General features: G+C 36.8%; 1 protein-coding gene across 1 annotated transcript in view; it reads left to right on the top strand.

Annotated features, from left to right (window-relative positions):
- The first annotated feature begins 9,690 nt into the window (after positions 1-9,690).
- The window catches only part of LOC149806534 (cysteine protease ATG4C-like), a 42,207-nt gene continuing 33,803 nt past the window's right edge, over positions 9,691-18,094 (top strand). The window contains exons 1-2 of the mRNA XM_089954214.1: positions 9,691-10,667; positions 15,733-15,816. Coding sequence (XP_089810340.1) covers positions 9,758-10,667; positions 15,733-15,816 — 994 coding nt within the window. The 5' untranslated portion in view covers positions 9,691-9,757. The remainder of the gene's footprint in view (positions 10,668-15,732; positions 15,817-18,094) is intronic.

Here is an 18,094-nt window from a genome sequence, read left to right as displayed (position 1 = left end):
CTGTACGAAGCCACCGGCCAGTTAGGAACCAACACCAGTCACGGCATTACGTACGAGGATTACGCAGGAGGTTATGCTTTGTGGGCTTTCGATTTCACTCCAGACCAAGGCAGCGACGAGGGACATTTCCACCCTATAAAATCTGGTCAAATTCGTGTGGAACTTCAGTTTGCAAACCGAGACCCTGATTTAACGGTGAACGTCATCCTGTATGCCGAATTTGATAATACCATAGAAATCAATAGTTTGAGAGAAGTCATTCTAGATTACTAGAAAGCCATGGAAGACTGTTTTCCCTCTTTACCTAGTGGAGAAACTTTGGAGATGGAATGTGTGGAAAAAGAAGAAGTGATCATGATGAAGTCGAGATGGCCAGAACAAGAAGCCCATTTAGTCTCCTGTTTTGCCAAACACTTGGTCGACAAAATGACGGAATTGATCAAGAAAAATTGCTATGGATGTCAAAACGATCATCCCAGTCAAATTCAACACGATAAATGCCTGATGTTAAGTCAAGAAGAAAAATTGGACGAGTATCTGGACGAAGCTTGGAGTTTCATCTCAAACAAAGACGTGTTGCACCAGTGGTATAAAGACTTGCGTGAACATTCTTGTCCACCATTAACCACTCAAGAGATCCATCGTATCGAAGCTCTCCTAAATCAGAGTGAGGAAACAGAACGAATAACCGTTTATTCGTCAGACATTTTCAAGCAAAAAGTCAGAATCGAATTGACAACTTATTATTACCTGTGAAGAAGAAGAAAAAAACAACACAGAAAACAATGGATACCTGGGAACTTTATTACCTTTTGAACCACAGTTCGTATACAGCTTCTTGGAATCCTGTCGTCTGTGCTAAAGATGAACTCCCTCATCGCAAACCTAAAGACCATCAAGCTTACGTGATCAACACGGACGACAGTCATCTCCCAGGAACCCACTGGGTAGCCGTCTACTTTCCTCAAGAAGGATGTGTGGAATATTTCGATTCGTACGGATTGCCCCCTTTGGAAGACGATATCATTGACTTTATGAGAAGAAATGCTCAAACCACCCGATTCAATAATGTGAAATTACAAGGCACAGATTCCTTGGTGTGTGGACAATATTGTGTGTATTTTCTGCATCATCGCAGCCTGGGCTATTCCTTAGAACATTTAGTGACTCATTTCGATCCTCGTTCTTCTGCTAGAAACGATGTGAAAGTAGATCGATGGTTTTGTGACCATTATGCTTATCTTTTGTCTCAAGCTAGGAAACGTAGTGTCCATCAATGGCCTAATGATTTCCAACAGTGGAAATCACAATTTCATTCACAACGTTGTCAGCCCTGTTCAAAGTAGTTAGTATTTGAAGAAAAAAATGTTTGTGATTAGAAAAAGGTTGTTAGATGTTATAGTGTTGGATTATTGTTAAAAATGTTAGAAATGTTGTTGTTTAGTGTTAAGTGATTTTTGAATAAAAAATGTTGTGTTTAGCAAAAAATGCCTTTGTCTTTTGTTTAGCTATAAGAATGTTGGATTGATGCTCTTTCATTTCTTACTATCTCTCTCATGAACGTTGCGGCTCGAGAAAACCGTGTGGGGGGATGTTTTCCTTCACGTCCGCGCTTTAACTTTAAGAACCGGTTTGTTCCCAGTCTAACCATCCATTGTCGACTCATCCTCCTAAGAAGATGTGCTCCAAACTAGCTAAGCTCAACGAAGCCTACGTGAATTTGCATAGGGTCAGACACAGTCTGATACCGAAGCCAGAAGAAATAGAGAATGTGAGAATGTTAAAAATCACTGAAGACCTAATAGAAGAGCTCTTCAGAGAAGAAGTGAACAGGGAAAAAGAAGAATGGACAGAGAAGTACAGACTTCAAAAACAGCAGCAACAACAAGAACAGCAGCAGCAGCAACCTGAACCTGACAGAGGCTTTGTCGATTGCCGTATCGACACCAAAGAGTTCTTCTTCTCTTTCCGAAGAAGCAGACCTATTGCCAGAAAGTCTATCCTCAGAGGACATCGCATTCTTAGAAACTAAAAAAAGAATGCCATAGCAAAACAAAAAAACAGCCCTTTTCAGGGCTAACCAATACTCTAGAAAAGAAATAACTATTAATTTGCCAATGTGAGTAGGTAGAGTAGTGTGAAAATAAACACTAACTCTTTTATAAAAATGTGAGGGTATGTGTTGGTGTGTTTGTGTTTGTAAGAGCTAAAGTAAGTTGGTGAGGATAGTAGATTAAAATAATGTTTTTTGGGTTTTTGAGGTGTATATTTGGAGTTAGATTGGATTGTTTTGCTAATGTGGATAGTCTATTGAAGTGATTTATAAAAAATTTTACAATAGTAATGGGTAGCATAAAAGAGTAAGTGAGTGTTTCTTTTAGGTCCGCGCGTTGTTGTTTTTTTGGTCATGATCTAGGTAAGATGAATTTTATGTTTTTAGGGGGATGTTTTAGTTCACGTCCGCGCTTTCAGTATAAATTGAAACTCGTTCGGCAGTCCAGCTACCCTTGTTGATTGATCAACACCAAAAAATGAACACGAGACTTGAGAAACTGTTGGAGCTTCATGTGCATCTGGAATATGCCAGGCGCATATTAAATGAACTGGCCGCGGAAGCCATTGTCGAGGAGGGAAGAATAAGAGAGGAGGAAAGAAGAAACAAAGAAGAGGAGGAGAGAAGATATAAAGAAGAAGAAGAAAGAAGATATAAAGAGGAAAGAAGAAACAAAGAAGAGGAGGAGGAAAAGGAGAGAAGAAAAAATTTCAAAATCCCAGAGAGCGAAAATTGGGATTCTGAAGCGACATATCCTGCCTCTGCTCTCTCCCCCCAAAAGGTAAAAAGTAACTGGGGGATAAGATGCGTATGTGGCGCCAGGCCTGGAAGGTGCCACCATTAACCAGGTGCCCATGAAGTTCCAAACAAAACAGCCCTTTTCAGGGCTACCCAATACTCTAGAAAAGAAATAACTATCGATTTGCCAATGTGTGTAGGTAGAGTAGTGTGAATATAAACACTAACTCTTTCTTTAAAAAATGTGAGGGTCAGTGTTTGTGTGATTGTGTGTTTGTGTTTGTAAGTGATAAAGTAGATTATGGGTTTCTTTATTGTTTCTTAGCAAATGGGGAGAGTATAGTTTGGGTTATATTATATGAAATGAAATGAAAAAGTAGGGGATGTTTTCCTTCACGTCCGCGCGTTGTTGGGTCATGATCTAGGTAAGATCAATTTTATGTTTTTTAGGGGGATGTTTTCCATCACGTCCGCACTTTCAGTATAAAACTAACAGTGTTGGCCATTGGAGCTCATTCTACGGAATAAGCAAACAAGAAGATGCCAGCAGCTTCAGCTTTATACAACGATCTTATGGGAAGTTGGTATTGGATGGTAGATGGATTGAGTGTAGCAGAAAGGGTTGAACAGGAATGGAGGTATGAAGTGACAAAAGACTTCGTCACAAGACAAGTAAAGAGCCTGCACTTAGCCGTAAACATCGTGAAAGAAATGATAGAGGATGAGGAGAAGAGAATCAGAGGTTTAATTAACCCACCGTATGTCAAAGTGGGTAAGTTAAAAGAAGCAATAGATCATGTGACAAGTGCAAGGTGCTTTTTAGAAGACGTTGTAGAATGGACAGATTGGTGTTTCGCAAAGTGGGGGTTAGAAAAACTTAAGAAAGCTGAAGAACTAATGAGGAATGTGCTGACCAAAGAGGTCAAGAAGATAAAAGAAAAGTGGTCTAATGAAAGAAAAGACGAAGAAAATAGAAGAAAAAAGGATGAATTCGAAAAACTGAACACAAACTGGATGAAAATCCAAGAGAAGTTCCGGGCCATGGGCCACCCGGACTGGCTGCCGGAAACAGAAAAGAAGAAGAAGAAAGGAATGATGGACAAATTAAGAAGATGTTGGAAAAAGTTAAGAAGATAAAAGAAGAAGAAGAAAAACCCAAAGGTCCTTTTCAGGGCCAGCCATATATCTCGAAAAGAGATAGCCTTTCCATTGCCTACCCTTTTTTTAAAAAATTTTAAAAAATCCCATGTTCAATTTCCCTTGACGCTATAAAGGCCCACTTTAGTAAAAGCCCTTGACGCTATAAAGGCCCACCCTGTTTAATTTCCTTTGACGCTAAAGTGCCCCACGATTTTTTCTTTCTCCATGTTAATTTCCCTTGACGGTAATCTTACCCACGATTTTTCTCCATGTTAATTTTCCCTTGACGGTAATCTTGCCCAAGGGGTCTTGTAATGCTAATTCCCATTGACCGTAAAGTGCCCCCCTTCACTACTCCCAGGAGTAATCAAAAAGGTGCCTGTGGCATCACAAACCAGTGGTACATGCTCATTGCGAGCGCACACCACTATAATCCAACTCAACAACAACAACAAATCGTTCAAACCATAGTCTGCAGCGAACGTAGAAGCAGCAACACGTATCAAGAACAATGGAGCTAGCGACGGATGTAATCCCAGCACAAGTCCTGAAGGCACTTCAAGGGTTAGGGCTTGCAGTTGCCACAGGTTGGAGCATTAGAGCGCAGTCTAAGCGAACAACTCTACTTCTAATCTGGAAAAACAACAGAGATAAAGAAATTTAAAAGACGGCCTCAAGTCGGAACTGGAGACACAGTAAAAACGTGGTGCGAGAGTTGCCCTCGCAACCACGTGATCCCTGTCCAGCGGCTACACAGACCAACATTCAACAGCAGTCTACACCCTCTACGACTACCACCACTACTACCATTCCAGAGGCCAGGAAAGAGGGAAAAACTGCTTTACTGACTACACCAGTGCAGTCAAAGAAACAACCACAGCAACAACAAAAACCAGCTGAGGAAAAGGCAAAACTCAGCAAAAAAACAGGCAACACCAGCACCAGCAAAAACTCCCCAAACAAAGCCTCTCCCTGCTAAAAAGTCTATACTGGAAGAGGATCTGGAGCTGTCTACAAGCAGCGATGAAAGCGAACAAGAAGATCTACCAACTAGTATGAAAAACTTAATCAAGGAATTGGGGTTCAGCGCAGCAGTAACAGACATAAAGAAAGCCGGAAATCTCATCAATGCTGTTCAATATCTAAACTGGCGCTCCCTAGCAATCCAGAGACCACGACCGATCCAATGGCACTACGGCGTACGTATTCTGAGCCAGTACTACCAAGATGCCTACGACTACTACAACATCGATCTCGTAACGAAAGCTGCTCGACACATCGCAATCCAACACGGCTTCTACTTCCCCGAGACAACCCAACAGGAGCAGAGAACAGCGGAAGTATGCAGAAAATATGAGGACCAGAGGGGGACCTTTGCATAAACAAAAAGCCCTTCTTAGGGCTACAAAAATTGCCTTTAAATGCAATAGGGAACCAGATTGGCTTGGTTCCCTCTTTGGCTAACTATTTTCGTAAACCTAATATGATCTGAATTGGTACCACCGTCAAACTCACCTACTACTTAAAAAACCTAGCGTGATTGAAACTGATACAAGTCGCACAGACTACACCGACTGGTATTAATTTACATTTTTTATGTACACTCTGTACACGAAATCCCAACTTGTTCGTTCATATTTATTCTAAAATTCTACAACTTAAATGAATTCGACTCAATTGCACAGGTGGCTTACACATTATTGGTATTAGGTATGTCCATTAGTACAACTGGACTTAATTTGAAATAAGTACGGGCTGGCGTTTCGGGAAGTACAACAACATCCAGGGCTGGCTTGCTGAGCACCTTTCCTCCTTTACCACGCTCGGATTTCGTACAAAAGTGGCAAGATGTGGAACGATTTCCACTTGCCACAAGCCCAGGTGTCCTAATGTGACGGCAAAAGCTGGCCAATGGCAGCTGCCGTTACATACTGCTTGGGTTGACACCTGGGGCTCTCAATAGCAAACTGAATACATGAGTGTGGGTTTGTACTACTCCTACTCAAATCTTAGGCCTTACATTTAGTTCGGTTGGGCACGCAACTACCGTCTACGAACTAACGGCCCAATCAATTAGTACTCTGTGAGTACATAAATGCCTGAGGGGTGTGGCACCATTCCTCTCCCTCAGGAGTAATCAATTAGTGCACCGTGTGCACATAAACCAGTGGTACATGCTCATTATGTAGCGAACGCCACTATAATTAACTAATCAATCAAAAAAATCAATCGTTCAAACCATTCTACAAAGAATAAAAAAGAAGATGGCTTAAAAACAACTTGATAAAATGAAAACATTGCAAGACGTCCTGGACAATTTGGGTATGATGGAGCAAATGTTAGTTAGGTTAAACGAGGATCACTATTCTTATAGTCCCCATCGAGTGAAGATGGAGATCAACAATTTAAGAAAAGGAAAGGAAATGATCAGTGATCTGATGAAAGAAATAAAGGAGGAGAAGGAGGATGAAGAGGAAAGGATAAGGATGAGAGTATGGAACGAAAAAATTGAAAAGGAAGAAGAAAATGAGAAGAGGAAGAAAGAAGAGGAGAAGAAGAAGAAAGAAGAGAAAAAGAAGGAAGAAAAGAAAGAAAAGAAGAGAAAGAGTGTAGGACAGAAAATAAGAAGCTGATGGAGAAATAGAAGAAATTAAAAGAAGAAGAAACCCAAAGGCCCTTTTCAGGGCCACCCACATTTCTCGAAAAGAGATAGACTTTCAATTGCCTACCCCATTTTTTTTGATTTTTTTTTTATTTTTTAAAAAAACAAAAAAAAATTCCATGTTAAATTCCCCTTGTCCCTAGACAGACCCAAATTCTATTCCCCATGTTCAATTCCCCTTGTCCCTAGACAGACCCAAACTCTATTCCCCATGTTAAATTTCCCTTGTCCCTAGAGTGACCCAGCAATTTTCCGCATGTTAAATTTACATAGTCCCCAGAGTGACCCAGGGGTGTTTTTAATGGTAATTCCCATTGTCCCTAGAGTGCCCCACTTCACTACTAATACGAAATGTCCAATACCAGACGGACTAACTAAAGAATTCTACCAGACGTATTTTGATTTGATTGGAGATATATGTTGAGTACCTTATTCGACCGGCAAAAGTTCTCATAGATTACGCTTTTTTGTAAGTATCCGCAAAATTCGAAGAAGAACAAATTGGACACTAAATTCATTATTAAATTTGGATTAGAAAATTTTCTCAAAATTATCACAAATAAATTAGGCAGTGTTATGCTTAGTATTATACACATCAACCAAACGTGTGGTTTAAAGGCCGTTCGGTATTCTACTATGACCATTTAATGCAAACCATATGCGATTATGTTTAGCAGAAAGATCTACCTGGTGCTTTTATTCGTTTAGAGCAATCAAAATCTTTTAAAGGAGTAAACTATAAATTCTAGCTAGCAACTTTACATTCTTTATGTTTCAATGAAAATTTCAACATAATTGATTTCACTATTTTACACAGATATAAATTATTTAATTATAGTTAATATTTTTTTAAATATGGAATCCGTCTCAGTTTTAAGGGGCGTACGTCCAGGTTCTAGTTTCTTCCTACTGTTGTATGTAACAGTGCATGAACCTTTTGAACCTAAACTGCGCTCCGGAAAAGAAATTGCCGACATGTAAATTTTCTTGGTGCAACGGAAGATTGCAAGATTTCTCTTTATGCAGATCTGATGACAGTACATGCTACTTAAACATTCAGTAAAATATTTATTTCGGTGACATAAATATAGTCCACCATCTGAATCAAAAATACAATTTACCAAATCAAACTAGAATCTTCATTTACAAATGTAAAAGCCGAAGTGGTCACCCATTTGACATACTATAGATTAACAGACAAAATAAAAAATCAAATAAAAAAATATTTTTTATTGTTGTTGGTAATGGTCTAACCAAAACTGATCACTTTTGTCTTGCATTTCAAACAACAGTAACTACCCTTCAGCAGTCCAAAATGATCTGATACAGTGTCTGATAAAAGGAACACTACTGCATACATTTACACATTTTTCACTTTGCTTTCGTTGAAATTAACTTTATGTTCAATCTAACAACGCTAAAATTCGCATTCAAAGACTGTCAAACTTCGACATAGGTAGGGTTTTCATAGTCTAAAAATAGAATTTGTGGACACGTAATATGTTCACGTGACAAATCAAACAGGTAAGCTAAGACGCAAACGGTGTGAGTGGATGTTTATGCTTTCCCATTAATATGCGTGATAGTTCAAGAATATCAACTGGCCCCGTCCATTAAATGAAAAGGTTTAAATGCGTAGTACTTCCTTCTCCTGGAACTAAAGCACATTTTATACGCAGTTTTAGAGCAGTGGATAAGCATGTAAATTTCTCGTGTAATTAGGTCTTAAGACCCCCCCCCCCCCTCTCTCTCTCTCTTAAAATAATAAAAGGATGTGTTCTTCCTCAGTGAAAGGCTAATGTTGAAAAGTAAAGATGTTCATGAGTTTTAGTTTGGACATTGAAGACAGATTAACCCATGCACTCAGATGAAAAAAGTAAATCCCATCGCTTTGAAGATGACACAGACCAACTTCATATCTCTACCTACAAGACTTTACATCTTTAGATTTCAACAAACAACAACTATTCCAAGAAACTGGTCTGATCCCAAGAATTATAATAAGAATAAAAGTATTTAAAGTTTGTGTCTTTAATAGTGTAGAAGATATATGCATTACTAATGGAAGGACAGAATGACAGACAGACATGAAGACATAATCCCCACATTTAAAAAAAAATTGCATGGGATTAACAGTCATGTGAATTTTTTAATTATTTAAACATTATGACTGTCAAAACACACAAAACAAAATAAATTAGCATATCTCTGAACTTAATGACATAACTAATAACTACACACATTAACTATACTTTGAAGACTTTGATTTTAATGTTCAATAATCATACTTTCATTACAATTATAAGCTACAGAAACACTTGCTGAACCATTATTTTCCATCTAATATCCTATTTAAATTGTTCATACTATATAAATTTCCTATTCAGCTGTCATGAAAGTAAAATGAATGGTTGTGAGGTACATATAAATAATGAATACGATAAGGAAAACTGGAAAAAACATTTACACATTGCAGTTTACAATAATAATAATAATAATAATAATATTATTATTATTATTATTATTATTATTATTATTAGCATTATTATTAGCATTATTATTGACTCAGGGAAACACCTACAACTCATCCTTTCTTAAATAAAGCGTAAGATCAAACCTACTGACATAAACAACATATAATCTGTGCTGGAATTATACCCTATTATGTAGTGCAAACTATAACAGATATTAAATATATAATATCAAGCAAAAAGCTAGTTACCAAAGCTGGGAAAGTCAAAAACATCTCCAAAATCCACTGGAAGACATATTTCTTACAAAAGAAATATCCATCTTCCCAAAGAAATATCCACATTGATGCCAAGTGTACATATGCTGAAAATACATATTTGTCTGTAAATAATACATTCACGTTATTCTTAATGAGCATACAGTTGAATTCGAATCTCAGGGATGGAAATTTTATTGTTTTTACGTTAAACGAATGTGTTTCTAGTAAAACTAACTCGTAGTTTTTGATATCTATTAGCGTAGGGAAAAATCGATCGTTTGGTCTTGGACCCAATTCCGGAACCTCAGTACTAATCATCATTTTAAGTGAAACTAGTCATGGCCTTCATGTGATTCAAGTATTGTCAAGATGGCGACCCAAACAGTGTAGTGTCTCTTGACACCCATACTTTTTGTCTTTACTAGTAGTTTACATGTCACAAATAAGTATGGATTACGGGAAAATCAATGATAAAGCTCGGAGAAGGAATCCATCAGACGACGTAACCTCTCTTGATTCATGGAGCGAGCTTTCCCCACCTGACAATACCGGTGGCAAGTACAACGTCGACAAGTTCGCTTTCCCTATAATGTCTGCAGCATCAGATAGGGGGAAGTCGAAAGGAAAACAAGATAATTCGATCATAATGGATCCGTCAAAATTAAAACCAACTGAACCTCAAATTCAAAGGGTTAATTTAACTAAATCTTCGTCAAGTTCCAGTGATGGGGATCGGTCAGGAGAGTTGTCACCCACTGGACCTTTAATGTTACTAAGAACTAATATACCCCATTCGAGTGAAATAGCTCATAGCCAAAAACATCAGCCATTTAATCCATTATATCAAGAATGTAATGGGTATCTAGACAATATACAAGAAAATAAAATTAAGCCAGAAAGTTCAAATTTGTATCCTGATCTCCGTCCATATGTAAGTGAAGGTGACCATGTTCAGGACAATGGTATTCACAGACATTCCGGACCAAATCAGTTGTACCCAGATCTCAGTAGGCTTGGAAATTCAACAGAGCAAGACAGCTCCAACAGAATAGGTCAACATAATCAAAGTACAGTCTTTCAGTCCAGAACTGCAGGTGGTATTCACCACCACATGTATCAGCATCACCCTCACCACCAGCAGTACATGTTCCAATCAAATCACGGCCGTGGCCATGTCCCTTATGGAAATCCAGCAAGATTATACCACAATAAACAGTCAAAACATGAACGTAAACATAATAATCACCATCAGGATGGAGAATTTAGTCATAATATAGATGGTATTATTCAAGGCGAAAAGGTGAAAAATAAGATAATATCCATGTGGAATAATGTGAAATATGGTAAGTTTAAATTCACGTCTTGCAAACAAAGTCATATTTTTCACAGTTGAAAATGCCAAACGGTACGAAGTGGACATGATCTGTTACATGCAGTTTTGCTACTAAATGTTTCATATTACTGTAGGATGTTTAACTAGTCTTGTGTGGTAACACGTGTAGGAAGATTCCAGTTTGAAATAAGTATTTTCTTTGGTTTTTGAAAAAAAAGTCTCTGACAGTCCAGTTGGGTGAGTTGATGGGGCCTAGCTCAGTGTACAAAGAATTATTTTCACAAAGAGGTCCAGGGCAAGTGGTTTTAACTAAGGATTACTTGCCCTGACTTAAATTTCACTTGTGTTCTTTAGACAGAGTGACGAGTGTCGAGTGAAGTATACGAGTGGAGGCATATCTTTGTTCTGAAATACTTGCATGTACTGTGGATGAAATTTCTTTACATGTGGTTGTTGTGGAAATTGTGTCTGATCTAAGCACAAAACATATGAATTTGGCTGCACCTGTATACTCAAAAATCAGTATAAACTAGTTTAATAAACACTAACTTACTGTAAATCAGCGAATATCACACATTTTATCCAGATTTTTCACTGCATATGTCTGTGTGTCAAACAGTTGTTTTTACTTGCATTACCGCATTGTAGTAATATTTTAATAGACTCATTTCCTATTTCAAATAACGCACCAAGTGTGAAATATTAAACAAGTCTAATGTTGATTATCCAGTTTAAAAAAAAATATTTCTGCTAAATCTTTTGAAGCTTAAAGACAAGATAATAAGAAAAGATCAACATAACAAAATTAGCATCTTCTATTTAATAACTTACTAATCTGTGAAGAGCGACAATATTTTGTTTACTAAAATCTTTGAACTGCCATAGATATAATTTTAAACTGCCATAAATATGATTTTTTCATATAAACTTTTATAGCGCAGTATATCATTGTCAATAATATTACAAAATGAGTGATACAGAACTTGGTACTGTAGTTAGAATTTAAACATACTCGGGCTTGAAAAACAGCCATAATCTTAGCTAGGCATGCTTCATAGATGGTTGCGACCTGTGATGCTACATCTGATTTGCTATCATAGTTGGATTCAGAGCAAGAGTAGTTGACTTCCAGAAAGAATTTCACATTTATGGAATTGATTGCAAAATGGTAGCCAATGTTATTCTTGTCCAAGCTGCCATACTTGTTTGTTTATGGTCAATTTGGAAGGTGTGCAGTTCATGCCATCTGGAGATTTTGTTATGGGTAGGTGATTATTTTACTGATTTTGAATTAACATATATGAGCAGAATTGTTCTTGCATTTAACAAAGAAAGCACATGGCTTCATTGGGGAATGGTTAAGATGGCTCAAGGTGAGGAAAGTAATTTTGAATTGACCCCATTTGGTTGAAATAGCTCTGCTGTGGTATGTCCTTTTAAGAAGCAGAGCACGTGGATTGAAATTTAGACAGATTAAGGATTCAGTAGTAAACAGAAACGATGATTCACCATACCCTAGTATCGTATACCATATTTTTTAATAAAAGAAGCCAATACAGATTTTGGCCATTTATTATTTTTCAAGAAAACATACTGGTTATGCATGTCCACTGGTAATCTAATATATTTTTTACACACAATAGAAAAATTGTGGGTAATACATGAGTGCGTGTTATACTAGGACACATGTTAAATTTGCTAATTTACAGTAAGCAGTTATTAAAATGGGGGAAAACAGCTTTTGCCAGAGTGGGCAATACCAAATTCTGAAAGTGCAATAAATGAATTAAAAAATATTTATAAAGTAAAAATAGTTACTGGCTCATTTTTTATTATTTGCCTTTTAAGTCCTGGAAAAGAAAATGACCAAATGGAGCTAGGAATCTTTGGACAGGTGCAGGCTAACCTGTAACCCAGATTACACCCATTAATCCAGTGCATAAGATCTTTGATAGCCCAATGCCATATATTCCTCCAATTCCCGATGGGGGCCCCCTACTGTATTTAAGTGAAGTGCCCATCAGGCTTGTAAAAAAATATATATAATTTGATTGAAACATGTTTGATTACACTGATGAAATTTGGAAATCTGTTATTCAAGTTGTTGAAAGGCTAGAAGACTATTAAGAAGTATCCTCATATATGCCCAGTACTTTTAAAAAGATTGTCTACTTCTCATACTTTGGAAATCTATAAACTTTCTTTATGATGTACTGCATGTGACCTATGAATGGAGAACAGATTGCCTGGGTAATCTGTAATTAGTGCTCACTTGGCTTTAAAAAAAATATAGTTTTGCTGATAGCAGGACAAAATACTTTTGTAAAAGCTGTCTACTGCACACACCACTTTATTGTTTAAATCTACTGCTTTTAAAAATGTATAGCATTTTTATCAAGTTGAAAAAAGACAAGAATTTTCTGCATTCCAGAAACCAGCCAGAACCAGTATAATAGGGACTGAAATTATTCCAGCTAGGGCTGTCAATGGGTACCCAACCATAGCGAAAATCCTGGGCATTGAAAATTAATGACGACTACCCGTTTACAAAAATAATTTGTCAACAACACTATCAAAAATGTGCATCGCTGTCACCAGATATGGTCGATATATTGGTTTTTTTTTTTTAGGAGAAACTGGAAATTTTGCAGGGGACAATGATCATGTACTTGTACACTAGGACAGACTGGTATTATTTAGCTTTGATAAATTCTTTCTTAGTTCATTCATTTGTTAGTTTTTAGTTCATAAAAACATTCAGAAAACTTTATTTTATTCTAGTTTGAAATTTTAATATTGTAATGTTTTGCTTACTTAAGTGTAAACCTCCTTTAGTATTCCAGTTCTAAACTGGAAGTTGACTTTCATCGCCATTTGCCATGAGTAATGAATAACAAAACATGCTGTGGCAGTTGTTGGAAGTTTATTAATAAGTGAAACGTCATTGTAATATTAATTCATTATTATTGACAAATCAGACAAAATATTATAGCACAATTTGTAATAGACAATTTGAAGTACAACATGAAAACAAATTATCTCTGTCGACAGACTATCAGCCGTCTCCCATTGGGTGTGGGTAAAGTGCAGATGTGAAAATGCAAAAAAGAGAATGCAAAATAGTGTGTGTGTGTGTGTGTATGTGTGTGTGTACCATTTTTGTAAGTCTTTGGTATGACGACATCCGGTTTGAACCCACGACCTCCCGCACATTATGCGGGTGCTCTAACCACTAGGCCACCGGAGCGGTAGGCGAAATAGTGGATAAAGTGTGGTAAACAATGTACAAAATGATGTAAATAGTCCGTTCATTTACTCACCCTACAACAAACTAGGTTTCTGAAAATTTGACAGTGGGGTAACTAGGGTTGTATATGTCTTTCATGTTCTAACGGTTACCCATTAAATGGCGCAATGGGTACCCAGGTGAAGTTTTCCGTGGTTTTTGACAGCCCTGATTCCAGCATTCATTGCAAACAAAGATCTCGGAAACGCTTAATTACACATATTTGGATGCAAATTTTTGATCTGGGATTCAGAAAATCACTCATGCAGGAGTCCTCCATGTGTACTTTATTGTTGCAAACAGGAAACTTTCACGACACAATAAATATGTTCTAATCGCTATGAAAAATTAAACAATGCTTTTATTTCAGTTTGTTGCTGACTTCCTTTGATCAAAGGTCATTGGCTTGCTTTGATGAAGGTTCATGTGTTATTGAAGGTGCCGCTAAAAGCTCTCTTTGAAGGACCAAACCAATGCCCATTTGTTATTGTTGCAGCAACATCAAATAATTGTAGAACTTATTTGCTTAGTATATATCGATGCTTCAAAGGTAATTGGTTTTCTTTGAAGTTGCAGCAAAACTGTTTTTTTCTGGTACATTTTTTAAAAACATGCCATCACCTGGTTGACTGTAGCCATTTCCTATTCCCACCTGCAGAGGTGGTTGATTGTAGCTCATCAGTTGTATGGTTATTTTCGTTATATTACAGCATACAATACCAAGGCCAGACATCAGCATAAGCGGATTATCATATAACAGTGCACTGTTAGTGTGGTTCATCAATATGAAACAAGGATTTGTTCATGTAACAACAGATTCCAGTGCATTTTTATATCTACGTTTGCAACTTGCAGTCATGGTCCCTTTGAATTTCTCCACTCCAAACCCAAGACTGTATATACAGTTTTTATCAGCCAAAAATGTTGTCAGCAAAACATTGCCAGATGGTATATTTTGTCAGTAGCAAGAATTTTTTTAATACAATTTGCGACATAGGCGAAGCTAATTCCCAATTTTAACTTAATTGACAAATAATTGCATGGGTATGACTTGCTATATTTTATCAGTGATGCGTTGCCAAGTCGGTGTGAGCAATGGACAGCTTAATATTCATTTAAGTGAGCACAAATTATTAATAACCAGTGAAATGTGGAAAACATAAATATTGTTCCATATTCAAAGGTCATGTGCTTTGCTTTGTACAGAAAGTTTATAGCTTTTGATATTGTAGATGAACTTGACAAGGTGAAGAACCTACAAAAGGCCAAACAAATGTGTTTCCAATTATACTGCTTTTAATAGTAGGGCAGGTAGGTGTCTTTTTAAAAAAAACTATATATATATATATATATATATATATATATATATATATATATATATATATATATATATATATATATAAAGATTAGTATATATAATGTTCTAAGTACTTAAAGTACTGGGATAAGCCAGCTCAGATGCACAAATGAATTTAAGTCAATTCTGAGAAATTAATTTTTTTACTGGGGTGGGTGGGGAATTATAGGGTCAGCAGTTAAAGATGTGGATGGTCAGCTGACTGAAAACATATTTTTGTGGGAGCATAAGGTGGGTAGGTGTTCTTGTATTTGGAGGTGTTTGCATGATTCAGTATATATTGATAATATAGACCTTAGTTGATGATTCACTTAATGTTTTACAAGTTCCAGGGAAGAATATCACATTTACCAGTAATCCTGTTGCATGCATTTGTATTACCTAATATAACTTTAGTTAGCAAATTTGCCTGGTTTTGATCTTTTTTTTCAGGCTGGACAATAAAGCAAAAGACAAATTTCAGATATGATACTCCAATATTTATTCTTGGACGCTGCTACCACAGAAGACCAGATGGTAAGTTTATTATGTATCTATGTGGTCATCAATTTAATATGCAAAGCATCAAAGTCATCATGCAATATATATGTATTCAGGTATCATCAGGGAAGGCTGATTGAACATGTGGCAAAGATATCTGCTTATAGGCAAAGTGTTTCTTTATTTCTCCCCTCTCCCCAAACAAACAAACAGGGAAAGTCACCTATGCTCTAGGCAAAACTGGGTAAGTTTGATACATCTTGGAGACTACCGGGGTATGTATATTTTGATCATGATGCTTAAGCATAGTATTGTGGTCATTGATGATGATGATAATATAATTATTATTATTATTATTATTATTATTATTATTAGGCCAAAAAAATATGTGTTTCCTATTGCACTGATTTAAAAATTAAGGTAGGTAGGTATTTTTTTAATAAGATTATATATATATATATATTATAATGATTAGCATATATAAGTGCCTCAATTACTTGGCTAAACCGGTGTAACAGCCAATTGTTTCCCCCTGCTGACAGTTTCCCTGGGGAAAGAATCAGCTAGCTGGTTCTTTCCCCACAAAGAACTGGCTAGCTGATTCTTTCCCCCTTCAGTTATTTCTTTCCCCTCCCCTTACAGTAAGTTAGTTTCCCCCTGTAATTATTTCTACCCTTCCCCACTCCTGACAACCAGTTAGTTTCTTTTCATTAATGGACTCTTCGATTAATAAGCTTAATACCCACATGTGAAATATCATACATGGGTCACTTAATAAATATGGGGGGTGGGCAGAATCAGCTAGCTGATTCTTTCCTCAATTACAACCAAATAATTTCTTTTTGTTGATGGGCTCTTGTTAATATGCTTAAGGCCTACAAGTGAAATGTATATACAGTGGGTCACCTAACAAATGTTGGCGGGGGGACAGAAATCAGCTAGCAGATTCTTTCCCCACTACAACCAATTTGTTTCTTTTCATTAATGGACTCTTTCCTAATCTGCTTAAGGCCCACCTGTGAAATATAATACATGTAATGGTTCACTCTATGAATTCTCACATAGGGTTTATTTCAAATGAGCCTTTACATTAATATAGATTACAATTTCAGACTAATAACCTTTCAAAAATCACTTACATGGAATAAGACATAACTTTTAATTAATGTTCATGCTTCTTGTTAGCAATCTAACACTACATTAAAATGGTCATTTGCAAGGTTTTTTAAATAAATTCCAGACTGAATGAAAGTGTCCAAGGAAAAGGATGCTGGGTAACTGGGTACCTTAACCAATCATACTGCTTAACTCCTTTGGAATTTAATCTACAAGCACTATACACATAAATGTTTGTGGATAACAGTGATGCTGCACCCATAATCTTGGCATTAGTTGCCAACACTATTTGTCTCCATATTACTGTCCTGTAAATACATATTTACATTGTTGTTAAGGTAATTGCCGAGTGCATCTGTCTGACATACCATCACGGCAGATGTTGTAGCTCTCTTTGCTTCCTGAAATCACAAAGCTTATAGCTCTGAGCATATAATTACCATCACATTGTACAATTTGTTGGGGCTGAGGATGTCTTATGGAAATTATTCTTTGTTTGCTTCATAAAGGAGATGTGTATTTTCCTGCAACTGTCTTTTCTTCTTAGAACATGGCAGTTATCTTTGTAAAGTACACGATTGCTTGCAGTAAAACCATGAGCCTTAATATGCATGCTGAGCTTTTCACTCTTTCTCTTATTGATATCTTTGACAGCTGCCAGATTTGCAGTGTAGGTGCCATCATTAACATATGATACTATATCAATGTATGACTTGTCAACCATGATTGTGAGTAAAAACTAATGATATTAAGGATATTCAGATTTATTTATACCAAGATTTCATGCCACTAGGTGCTCTTATACGTGGGATTATTAAACAGTTTCCTTTAGGGAACACCTGGAATTACCTATGATACAGTGTGACCCTGCTATAACTTGGTAGTTGAGAGCCATAGAACCCGTGTTACAGACTGAACTCTGTTATAAGCAGCCAGGTCGGTTAGCTGATGAAAATGATGCATGTACTCCAACAATTTTGTGGGGTGGTGGGGGTGGGGTAGGTAATAAATGGAGGCGGTAAAATACGTGCTTCATTGTCACAGTTACCATCTTAAAACAATGCTTATTTAATGAGAAAGACACCTGTGGTGAAAACAGAGAAGGCATATATAATATTTTACTGTATTTAGAGAACCATGTATATTTGTATACTGTTTATATTTACAGTGTACTCACCCGCGAACCTTGTCACATACA

Source organism: Sinohyriopsis cumingii, chromosome 1, assembly GCF_028554795.1.
Source record: "Sinohyriopsis cumingii isolate HCF-2022 chromosome 1, ASM2855479v2, whole genome shotgun sequence".
NCBI classification, from domain to species: Eukaryota; Metazoa; Mollusca; class Bivalvia; order Unionida; family Unionidae; genus Sinohyriopsis; species Sinohyriopsis cumingii.
This window is presented reverse-complemented; position numbering and strand designations above follow the sequence as displayed.